Below are 12,544 nucleotides of genomic sequence, written 5' to 3'. Positions count from 1 at the left end.
GGGAGGGGAAAAAAAGAGGACCTAATACCAGGGGCTTAAGTGGAGAGGAAATGTTTTGAGAATGATGAGGGCAATGAATGTACAAATATGCTTTACACAATTGATGTATGTATGGATTGTGATAAGAGTAGTATAAGCCCCTAATAAAACGATTAAAAAAAATTAATTAAATTAAATAAATAAATAAAAGACTCTAAAACTGATTGTGGTAATGATTGTATATCTCCTTTAGATGTGATCATATTATTGAATGTTACATGTGAATTATATACCAATAAAATTGTTAAAAATGAAAAAAAAAAGATTCATTAATACCCACTCTAATTTGTAGGTCTTTATATATAATAGATGCCCAATAAAATTATTGGTTTAAAACCAAAAGTAAAATAATATTCTTCCAAGTAAATCTCCATGAATAGTCTGTATGTAAATTTCCTAGGGCCCTTGGTGTTTGCACTGCTTGCAAAACATCTTAGGGTGCTAATCATTTTGCTTAACAACCTAAAGCTAATGGAACCTCTTAGCATCAAGGCCATGATGAAAGTACAGCTGACTCCATTTCAGAAGATACTGCACTCCTCTGAAGGACTTCTTATTTTAGAAAGCACAGGAATATTGATAAAATAGATTCAAAATATGAATTCTATGGAAATTTACCACCTGGTTCATCCTAAGATAAAGTGATATGCAAATACAGATATAAATATTAAGTACAAACTCTCACGAAACATTTCCAAAACAGTGCCAGTGAACAATATAATTTCTGATATTTAAGTTGCACTTTATATGTATGTATCACAGCTTGTATGCATTACTATACTTAACATTACAATCATCTTGTGATGTTCACATTAAAAAAAAATTTCATTATTAAAAAAAACATTGGTGAATTGTAAGATTCAACGCAACAAGAAGAGAATGAAGGGAATTTGAGCCTGAGAAAAGGAAATGCATATAATAAAAGAAAAAAAAAAACATAGTTGAGAGGGCTTCAAAAGATTTGTGGAACATGTGAATAAAAGATAACAGAATTTCCCCCACAAACTTTCTGAAGCCCCCGCCGGCATACAGCAAGAGGGAGTAGACGTGGCAGATGCTGCTTTAGGGGGGTCCTGGCTGAGAACCCAGGCGTGCAGGCCAACCCACTCTGGCCCCTGTAATTCCGGTCTCCCATCCTCTCCCGTTCTTCCTCACATTTCCTCTATTCCAAGTACAGATTTTCTCTATTCCGAGTACACAGGACACTTTTTAACTTCTTCAGCAGGCCATGTATGTAATTCCGGTCTCCTATCCTCTCCCGTTCTTCCTCACATTTCCTCTATTCCAAGTACACAGGACACGTTTTAACTTCTTCAGCAGGCCACGCAGTCCCTTACCCACTTGATTTCAATTTTCACTTAAGACGTCCATTCCTCAAGCTAGCCTTTCCAAGCGCATGGCTAGTTTCACAAAATAAATCAGAACTCACTGTGCCACGAAGTAGACTCCGACCCACTCCACCCTGCAGGACAGAACAGAACTGCCCATTTGGGTTTCCCAGACTTTAAACCTTCAAGGGAGCAGACAGCCCTGGGAGCAGTTGGTGGGTTTGAAGCACTGACATTTGGGCCGGCAGACCAACTTCTATACTGCAGAGAATGTAATCTAATTGGGCTCTAATTAGAATTTAGAGTGGGTGAGGGGCTATAAAGCTCAATAATAAATATTCGGAATCAACTAAGATACAGCATTTAAGGTACACAAAAGTAACATACTGGAATAAGCTACTCAAATGCTGTGTCTCATTTCTGCAACTACTAATACCAAGACTAATCCTTGTCCTCTCCAGGAAAGGTAATAAAAAAATTAATGTGGCAAAGTATTATTTGAGAACTCAGGAGACAGTGATTTCTTACATTTCTATTTTCACTTTAACGAACCCCAAACCTCATATATTCCCTCCATTAACAATATATCGCTGAGCAGTTATCAAGTCAGACATTCAAACATATCAGTCCTGCAAGGATACTAACTAGAATGTTCCTCTGATTTATAATTCATTTATTGTTGCTCTTCATTCATTTCAACTCATAGTGGCCCAATGTGCAAAGGAGCAAATGACCTCCTTGCCCTGTGACAGTCTCACCATCCTGGCTTTCTTGGCCCATTCCTGCAGCCGCTGTGCCAATCCATCTCCTCTTCTCTGCTGACCCTGAGCTTTACCAAACAAACATGGCCTCTTTCCTAACAGCATATACAAAACATGAGACCAAGGCGCACCAACCTGCCTCCTAAGGCACATTCCGTGGGACTTCTTGCAACCCACATTTCCTGATGCTGGTGGCAGTCCATGTGGTTGTTGTCAGGTGTGGTCAAATCGGGTCTGGCTCATCGAGACCTGGTGTCCAGCTCCCACATGCCCATGAGGCCACGAAAAGCTCGTCGGACCCGCCTTGTTCCTCAAAGTGACACCTTTGCTCTCTTTCACACTTTAAAGAGGGCTTGTGCAGCAGATGGGCCCAGTGCAGTGTAACCTTTGATTCCTCAACTGGTGCTTCCATGAGTGTTGTTTACGGATCCAAGGCAGATGAAATCCTTGACAACGACAATCTTTTCTTGGTTTATCATGGTGTGGTTTGTTGGTCTAGTTGTGAGGCTTCTATGTCCTTTATATTGAGTTGCAATCATTACTGATGGCTGCAACCTTTGATTTTCATCAGCAAGTGCTTCAAATCTTCCTGGCTTTCAGCAAGCAAGGGGGTGTCATCTGCACTTCCCAGGGGGTTAAGGAGCCCACCGATCCTGATGCTGCATTCTTCTTCACAGAGTCCAGCTTCTCAGCTAATTTGCTCAGAATGCAGACTGAATCAGTAAGGAGAAAATATAGAACCCTGACACACATCTTTCCTGATTTTAGACCAGGAAGTAGCACACCCTTGTTCTGCTCAAATGAGTGACCTCGTTTTCTTTTCCACATAAGCACAATTAGGTGTTGTAGAATTCCCAATGTTCCCAATCTCATCCACACTTTGCTATGACCCACTTGGCATAGTCAATGAGACACAAGTAAACCTCCATTCTCTGCTTTTAGCCACATATCCTCTACCCTTGTGAAATGATGCTGTCATTCCACGTCCTCTGCTGAGGCCAGTTCACGTTTCTGGTAGCTCCCTGTTGATGTACTGCTTCAATGGTTTCTGAGTTATCGTCGACAAAATTGTACCTTTATGTGATATTAATGCTGTTGCTAGATAATTTCTGCATTCTGTTGTCACTTTTCTTTGGAATGGGCACAAATATGGATCTCTTCCAGTTAGCTGGCCAGGCCGCTGTCTCCCAATTTTCTTGTCATAGTTCAGTAAGTACTTCCAGGGCTGCATCCACTTGCTGAAACATTTCCCTGGGAGTGTCATCACTTCCTGGAACTTTGCTTTACACTAACATCTTCAGTGCAGCTTGGACATCTTCCTTCAACATCACCAGTTCTTGATCATATGCTGCCTCTTGAAATAGTTGAACCAATTCCTGCAGGTACCGTGACTATGAATTCCTTCCCTTTTTCCTTTGATTGTCTTGCAAAATTGTATAATGATAAGTATGGTTTCTATCACCTAGGCCATAATTCCTAATTATGGGTCCTTCTTTGCTTCCAACCTGTGCACTCCAATTACCAGTAATTATCAGCATGTTATTGCATGTTTGATCAATTTCAGATTGCAGACGTTGGCAAAAACATTCAATTTCTTCATCTTAGCATTAGTTGTCAGAGTGTAAATTTGAATAGTAGTCATATTAATTGGTCTTCCTTGTAGTCATATGGATATTATCGCTCACTGACAGGTTTGCACTTCAAAATAAATCTTGGAGTATTCATTTAGACCAGTGGTTCTCAACCTTCCTAATGCCGTGACCCTTTCATACAGTTCCTCCTGTTGTGGTGACCCCCAGCCATAAAATTATTTGCGTTGTTACTTCATAACTGTAATTTTGCTACTGTTATGAATCATCGTGTAAATATCTGATATGCAGTATATGTTTCCATTGTTACAAACTGAACATAATGAAAGCATAGTGATTCATCACAAAAACAATATGTAATTCTATATTGTGAAATATTTATTTCTAATGACAAATAAATGAAATTTTGTCTTGAAGCACGGTGTAGCATAGGTAAGTCTTCTCGCCAAGTACTCATATGTAGGTGTATCTGCATGTGGGCGGACTCACCTGGAGACGCACAGAAGAGCGGTGTCTCGGTTCCTAAGACCATCGGAAATATGTGTTTTCCGATGGCCTTAGGCGACCCCTGTGAAAAGGTTGTTAGACCCCCAAAGGGGTCGCAACCCACAGGCGAAAACCGCTGATTTAGACAGAGAATGTTACATCATTCCCCTTCAACTTGTCACTCCCAGCATAGTAGACCATTTGTGTTTCTGATTCAAAATTGTCAACACCAGTCCATTGCACCATTTCAGCTCACTAATGCCTAGGACATCGAACTTTATGAATTCCACTTCATTTATGATGACTTCCAAAATAAGTGTATAATTATCACTTTCTCATAAATAAGCTACTATAGCATTCAAAACACACTTCTTAAACATACAGTGGAAATGAGGCAAATCAATAGTGTAGCTTGCCGCATCATAACTCACAGCAAAGTATTTGGGTTTGGCATTCAATGTTCCCAACGTGAAATAGCATGTGTTTCTACACAACTGTGGGTGTGCCAGCCTCCAAATACCCACAAGTAATTGCTTCTGACTGCTGGACTGTTCTCTACTGGGCTGTATGAGGCTCAAAAGCTCTTTACTCAAAGTCCTTTCTGATTACTATAACTCAAGATAAAAGCTCTCGAGCAGCACTAAGTTAATGGATCAAAGACCAACATACCGGAAATGTTAAAGTGCTGGCAAGTGTACAATAGATGAGAAATATGTGTTGAACTCTGGCATTGGTATTGTATGTTGCTGAACAAGAGATGAAAATATCATCTAAAGACAGATAAAATTGTTGGAGATGATGTATTCGTGTCTACAATAAGATTAATCTCTTTATACACATGATACCACCATGATATATAGTGTTTTTATTAGTAATTGTTGTCTGTTATTTATTCTTGTCCAGTGAAATGGCTAGATAAGAGAGTAATGAGATCATGATAAGCATAGACTGGCTGTCCTCATTTCACTACATTGTGTTAATCACAAGTAACATTAATACTGTACTTACCATGTGCTAAGTCTTAGTTCTCTTGTTTACACATAAAAAGATTTCCTCATAACTGCACACATTTCTTAAAACTACATTGGGATAGCTTATCTACAGAAAATATGCCTACCTATGTGAATATATATGTGCAATGAAAGCAAGAAAAACAATCATTATTACACACTTTCTGTAGGCCACTCTACTAGTGTATTAGTCTGGGTACTTTAGAGAAACAAATCCACAGAAACTCATGTATAAGAGAGATTTTTATGTAAAGATTAAGTGTGCATCAAGAAAACATCCCAACCCAGTGCTGCCCAAGCCCACAAGCCCAACGTTAACCCATATGTCCGACACCAGTCCACAAAGTCCTCCTCCATCCCACAAAATAGACTCAATGATGCTGACTGCAGGAGGAAAGCCAAGTCAGTGAATGCGTAAGCATCTCAGCACTGGCAGGGGTCTCCACACGGCTGCTCCAGCACCCAGCGTTGCATCAGGGTAGGTTCACGTGGCTTCTTCTTGGGGATGTCTTGTAGGAAGTCAGTCTTGAAAGCTGAAGCTGGGAATTGCTAAGGCAGCTGCACTCTGGCGCAACCATCACAAAGCAAGAGACCCGAGAACTTGAAAGGCGAGGCTCACCGAGCCATTTATCCCTCGGCCCTTCAATTAATCCCACGTGTTTATCAGCCAGGTTGGCACAATAAACTAACTCAACTAGGTATATATTTGTTGAGTCCTCACAACAACTTCATAATGTACATCTTTTCCTCTACATTTTACAAATAGCTTGGCATCTCTGGATGGCTAATAAATAACAGCCAGAATTTATACCCAGGCCAACAGGACTCAAAGACTTTGTCTTAGCTACAGCACTGCAATGAAAGAAATACTGTAAGTATTCCTATTTAAAGAAGAGAAATAGATTTTCTCCCATCCTGAAGATTAGAAGTCCTAAATCAGGGAGGGACTGAGGGGGTGGTGGTAATTCCCCCTTATCTATTTCAATCTCCAGAAGCTGCCAGCAATCCTTGGCATTGTGGGCTTATCGATAAATCTGTCCTCTTTGTCCGTGTTCTTTTTCCTCCTGTGTGTGTCTCTGTACCTATCTTGCTATTTTTTTATAACCCTGCAGTGACTAAGTGTGGAAATTGCCCTACTCAAACCAATCCATCAATTCCAACTCATAGCCACCCTATAGAGGGTTTCCAAGGCTGTACATCTTTATGGGAGCAGACAGTCTCAGCTTTCTCCCTTTGAGTGGCTGGTGGGTTTGAACTGCCAACCTTGTGGTTAGTAGTCTGATACGTACCCTACAGCACCACTAGGGCTTCTAATGACTTGAGTAGTTGTTATTGTTGTTAAGTTCCACTGGTTCATTTATGACACATAGCAACCCTACGTAAAACAGAACGAAACACTGCACAGTCCTGCAAGATCCTGACAACTGTTATGTTCGAGCCCACTGCTGCAGCCACCTCGCCAATCCATCTCATTAACAGTCTTCCGCTGCGTTCCTCGCCTTCTACTTTACCAAGCATAACTGGCCACTCCTAATAACATGTTCAAAGTACGTGAGAAGTCTTGTCATCCTCACTTCTAAGGTAAGGTGACCAGACATCCCGCTTTTGGCAGGACAGTCCCGATTTTTAACAATTTTCCCACGTTCCGCACATTTTTAAAAAGCCCCGATTTTTGGAAAGAATGAACAACAAGCGAGGGTATACGGTTTTCGGCTGCCATGTGGCTATTTCACCAGGATATGAGTTTTATCAATGGTGTCCCGCTTTACCAATGTTAAACTCTGGTCACCTTATTCTAAGGAGAAGGCTGTACTCTTAACATTTTCTGATCCTGACTTGTGTTAACCCGTTAACTTCCCAATAAATCCCCGTAATCATGAGTATGGTGTGTGAGTTCCATGTGACCACTGAAGTGGATGACTGAAGCCAGCAGAGACATGGAATGTTTTGGGAGGGATGACTGGTGTCAGAACACAGTAAAGAAGGTTCGAGGGTGGAGGCATGCCTGGCCTCTGTCTCATTGGAGTGGGCAGGGCAGAAGTGGCGTCAGATTCTCCTTCCCACTTGGGTAGGTTAGCCATGGCCCCAACATCATTTCTTCAAAGCTGAATCAGAGACTCACTAGTCATTCAAGAGATGCAAATCACCTTACCTGGTATTGATAACAAAGGTCGCCGAAACAGAAAATAACAAAAGCTGGAGAGGGTGTGGGGAGACTGGAACCCTTACACACTGCTGTAAAGCCGTAGAACTACAGTGGAAAACGGAACTGGGAATAGCAATACCATACAATCCAGAAACCCCTTTACTTGATCTAGGCCCTAAAGAAAGAAGGAGCACAGCTCGAGTAGATCTGTGGTCACGAATGCTCATCACAGCACAGCACGACGCGCAACAGCGAGAAGATGCAAGCCACCTGAATGCCCATCAGTGGAAGAAGGGATACATCAACTCGGCTGCATACACAATAGCGAATGTGTGCGACATCTCGTGGCAGGGATAGGATTTAGAGGACATTATGCTGAGTGAAGCGAGTCAATTTTAAAATGATAAATATTTCATGAGACCACTGTTATAAAATAAATAAATGAAAATAAGGGCTCTCGTACCAAAGGAGTGAGCCAGAGGTGGGAGGGGAAGGTAGAGAAGGGAAAGTAACCCTCAAAGGTTTTCCTCCCTCTTCCCTCTTACTCCCCTTCTCCTCCGCCTGCTCCTGTCTCCCCTCCTCGTCATCATCTCCACGCTCTGGTAGGAGGGATGCCTGGGCCCATCAGACTCGGAGTCCTATTTTAGGATTTCCTGGGACCCTCTCCGCTCCAAGGCCACCATGAAGGAGAGGCAAAGGCTCGGCATCCGTGTGTTAATGGCGGTGATCCACGGGGAGTGGGCGCTAGGTGGCTTTCATGTTCTTCCTTTTTTGCTTATTTACATTTCTTCAGTTTCTACCCAATGTAAGCATTACAGAAGCAACTAACAAAAACCTAAGGTGACAAGTAAGAGGGGCCACAGACTTCGATGCAAACCCTAACACTATAAAACTCATCAGGAACAAAGGGGGTATAAGCGTAAGGGCTCTAATGCATGACGTGAAGAGAGCATCAAACATAACCAAAATTGCACAAGCAGCAGAGAAGAAGCAAGACAAGTGGGACCTTCTAAAATGTAAATACCCAAGTGCATCAGAAAGATTTCCCCCAGAGAATAAAGAGAACCTACTGACTGGAAATAAGCACCTGGCAATGACATACCTGCCACAGGGTCGCAGCAACACCCCCACCTCACAGAGAACCCTGAGACCCAAGACACACAATTAGCCACTGCAATCCCCTCAATGAACCCCAGGGACCTCAGGTCAGCAACTGTGACTTCTGTTAAAATCAAGGCAGTTATTCTTGCACGAATAACAGTAACAAACAATAAGCAAGGGCACAACCAACAAAACTGGCACAATCTGAACAGGGTAATGTAAAATTAACCAGCAGAATCAATGGTTTAGCAGGTAAAAAGAAGTTTACTGTGTTTTAGAGAAAAGCTAGAAAATTCAAATATTTTTAGTTCTCTTCATTTTAATCTCAGCCTTTTAAAATGTTGTGCTCATATTGACGCATATCTCAGGTCCCGAGTATTGCTTTATTACATTTATTGGAGATAATGCCGGTGTTCTGCACTCAATAAATATCTTTTGAGTGCTTATTGCAAGCCAGGCATTGTTCTAGGCACGCTCTTCAAAAATACTGTGTCTTCATAGAGCTTAAGTTCTACAGGAGATACACAAGGAAGATAAATAAAATGTAGTACGTGTGTCCATTATTAAGAGTTGTGGTTTTGTGGTGTTTTTGGTTTTTTTGTTTTTTTTTAAAGCAAGAAAGGTGAAAAGTGGGTTGGCAAAATGGAGCAAAAGAGAGAGAAAGACAGACAGAGAGAGAGAGAGAGAGAGAGAGAGAGAGAGAGGCAGAATGTTTTCAATATCATGGTCAGAACCAGCTGTACCAAGAAGCTGACACTTGTATTATGAGCTGAGGAACCAAGGCACGGCCATGCCCAGTTTGCTTTAATGCGTCATTTTAAGGCTGCATGGATGGACAAAGAGGGTCTCAGGATACTGGTTTTCCTTACAGTGAGTCTTATCCAGTGTCATCAAATCAAAAAAGGGAAGAAAAAACAGGCATCCCAATCACTGGTCACCTTCTTAATCTCTCTCACTGTTGTTGTAGCTTGTCTTCTGAGCAAAAAAAAAAAAGTTTAAATGTTTGTTTTATTTCTCTATGTTACAAAGACTTCTTTTTGAACTTTCCAAACACATATATCAACGATAGAAATTGTTTTCCTTCTTAAACGAGCCCGTATTTCATCAAGGACTAAAATTTTAAAACATAAAATGACTGCTGAAACTGAATTTTAATCATATAGATGAATCGCAACATACGACTTTAGCTAGGCATGTATTATGGATGTCTACTTTTCTACAGAGAATAATCACATGTTCTAATTACCATTTCGGTTATACGCATAATTAATAATATTCTGCCTTAATGGGACATGCTGAATCTTCAGACACTTGCAAAGCGTTAGCTATGCATGCTGCCAAATCCCACTGTCAGCTGCACTGCCAGACACAAAGGGATTGTGGTGTCCACCCAGAACAGTGCGCAGATCTTTACACATGATACAACTGAGAAGTCCATTGCTTTTCTTCTTTTGAAAATGCCTCCACACCAGAGAAGTTACGTTACTTGATCAATCACTGACCCCAAATTACAAGTATATCGATCTGTGTTGGCCAGTGATCTCACCAACAACAAACACGTAGATGTAAATGTGATCCCACACCCAAAGAAGGGAGAACCAGTGGAGGGCGAGCACTTACTGATTGTAAGCTCTCGTTTTCTCGTAAACACGCCGTGTGAAGCTCCGTTTTCAAGGTTGCAATGTGGTTCCGATGCGATGTTATCTCCTTCTCCAATGCAGCAATTCTAGAGCTTGCAAGCTGGTACACATCCATGAAACTTTTAATCATCGCCTGGAGAAATAAAAATAATGTCACAGGCAATTCAAGTAAAGCGGTCCCCAAAGGACAACTTCCATAATTTGAAAGCAAAATCATTAAAATTTTAAAATAAACAACTTTTCATCTTTCATTACAATAATAAAGCCCAACCCTGAATTTTATATTAAGAACAGTGACTATTTTAAGAAATTTTCACTGGTGGTGGGGGGGGGCAGGAATAATTAAGACTTCTGTTTTCAAAGTATTTATTTAAATACGATATACTTTGATCTATTGTGCTTAAAACTTAGAATGCAGTTTTTAAAGATGGCACACTTATTTTCTTTACTAAAGTTAAATTCAAGTTACAATCTGAGCTAAATTTCAATCTTAGGACACACCGTAGATGGATAAACAGGATATTTCAAAAATGAGCTGAGCTCGTAAAATTTTCAACCCACCTAGAAAGCAGGTGTTTTAAAATCAAAGGAGCTGAAGCCATCTTGTCACTTTTTTAGAGTAGACACTGTATTGAAACAACACCATCATTAGCACTGTGTTCACTCACATGTCAGAGGCGGCGCTCACATTATGCTACTTATAATAGGTAGCAAAAAACCACTGTGCCTAACTTTCTTATCTGCCCTAAGGACTAGAGGTCCTTATTTTTGTTTATGGGCTCTCCCTTCTAAAGCAACCTGGGGTGAACTTGAGGTTCAGAGAGTACTACTATGGATTTTGATCTGATATGGATTCTATACTTCAAATACATCAAAATAAAATAAATGTTATATTTACAACAAGAAAAATAAGTTCTAACCACAGCCACAACTACAAGAAATAAATGGCATTCGATCTGAAGGGGCTGATTAAGCAAACAGAAGTCTCAATTATTCCTGCCCCCACCCCCACCAAGCTTTCTTAAAATAGTCACTCTTCTCAAGTTCAAGTTCGAGGTTGGGCTTTATTATTGTAAAGAAAGATGAGAAGTTGTTTATTTTAAAATGTTAAAGCTTTCCTTAAATTTTAAAGAAACTAGATATTGGAGCAATTCTGAATCATGTGAAGTAATCATTTATGAACAAAGAATAAGAAACAGTACACACAATGCCTGAGAAACGGAAGCAGACTCATCATTCATAGGTAAGAGTAAGAAAGTTCATGCTTGTGGGTCTAATAAATTACTGTTTGCCCTTGAAAATCCAGTTCAATTACCACCTTCTCCCAAGAAAACTCCTTGATGCCCCAAAGCAGAGTTAACTACTACCCTGGTTGTCTGTGGGCCCCTCAGGCCTTTTCCTCCTACTGCATTGACTGACGTGCCAGATATTCACTAGTTCATCTGCTTAGCTTCGTGACTAGACCTGGAAGCCCGAGGATGAGGGCTGTGCTGAGTGCCGCCCTGTGTCTTTGGGGATGACAGGGGCCCATAGTGAGTGCTTGCTTGAATGACTGAGCTGCACTGCATTAGACTTGTTTGAATAAACTGATGACTGATTGAATGCATGCGTGGATTGATAGATGAATGAAAGCAAAAGTGTACAAGAACAAACACTGCAAGTTGAAGTCATCGATTGCTCTATCATACTGCATAGAAAAGGAAGACGATAGCAGGGAAAAGGTAACCGTTACACTCAATCTAATGAACTAATTACCAACATCCTGCATTCAAGTTGAAAAAGAATCAGAAACATAGTTGTAAGCATTCAAATAACAAAGTAGAAAAAGTAGACGCTCATATGCCACACTTAGCAAACACAGTCCTAAAACACCTCACGTCCAGTCACTTGGAGGTAAATTTATAAGTAACGTTGTAAGAGGTGCCCTGATGACGTCATGGGCATGTGTTGAGCTGCTAACTGCAAAGATGAGCTGTTTGAAACCACCAGCCACTCGGAGGGAGAATGATGAGGCTTTCTACTCCCATAAAGAGTTTCATTTTTGCTAAGCATGATAGTGGAACAAGAGGAAAGTAAAAGGGAATAGAGGAAAGAACTAGGAGGCAAAGGGCATTTATAGAGGTCTAGATAAAGGCATGTACATATGTAAATATATTTATATATGAGGATAGGGAAATAGATCTATGTGCATATATTTATAGATATTAAGGTAGCAGATGGACATTGGGGCTCCACTCAAGTACTCCTTCAATGCAAGAATACTTTGTTCTATTAGCCTGGCATTCCATGATGCTCACCTTCCCGATGTGACTGCTGAAGACAAATGGGTGCATAAGCAAATGTGATGAAGAAAGCTGATGGTGCCTGGCTATCAAAAGATATAGAGTCTGGGGTCTTAAAGGCTTGAAGGTAAACAAGTGGCCATCTAGCTCAGAAGCAGCAAA

General features: G+C 40.8%; 1 protein-coding gene across 1 annotated transcript in view; it reads right to left on the bottom strand.

Annotated features, from left to right (window-relative positions):
* Positions 1-12,544, bottom strand: part of CCDC171 (coiled-coil domain containing 171) — a 303,642-nt gene that overhangs the window by 48,791 nt on the left and 242,307 nt on the right. The window contains exon 26 of the mRNA XM_004706542.2: positions 10,081-10,233. Coding sequence (XP_004706599.1) covers positions 10,081-10,233 — 153 coding nt within the window. The remainder of the gene's footprint in view (positions 1-10,080; positions 10,234-12,544) is intronic.

This window comes from Echinops telfairi, unplaced genomic scaffold (genome assembly GCF_000313985.2).
Source record: "Echinops telfairi isolate 266 unplaced genomic scaffold, ASM31398v2 ScPeMD7_25;HRSCAF=90, whole genome shotgun sequence".
NCBI lineage: Eukaryota > Metazoa > Chordata > Mammalia > Afrosoricida > Tenrecidae > Echinops > Echinops telfairi.
This window is presented reverse-complemented; position numbering and strand designations above follow the sequence as displayed.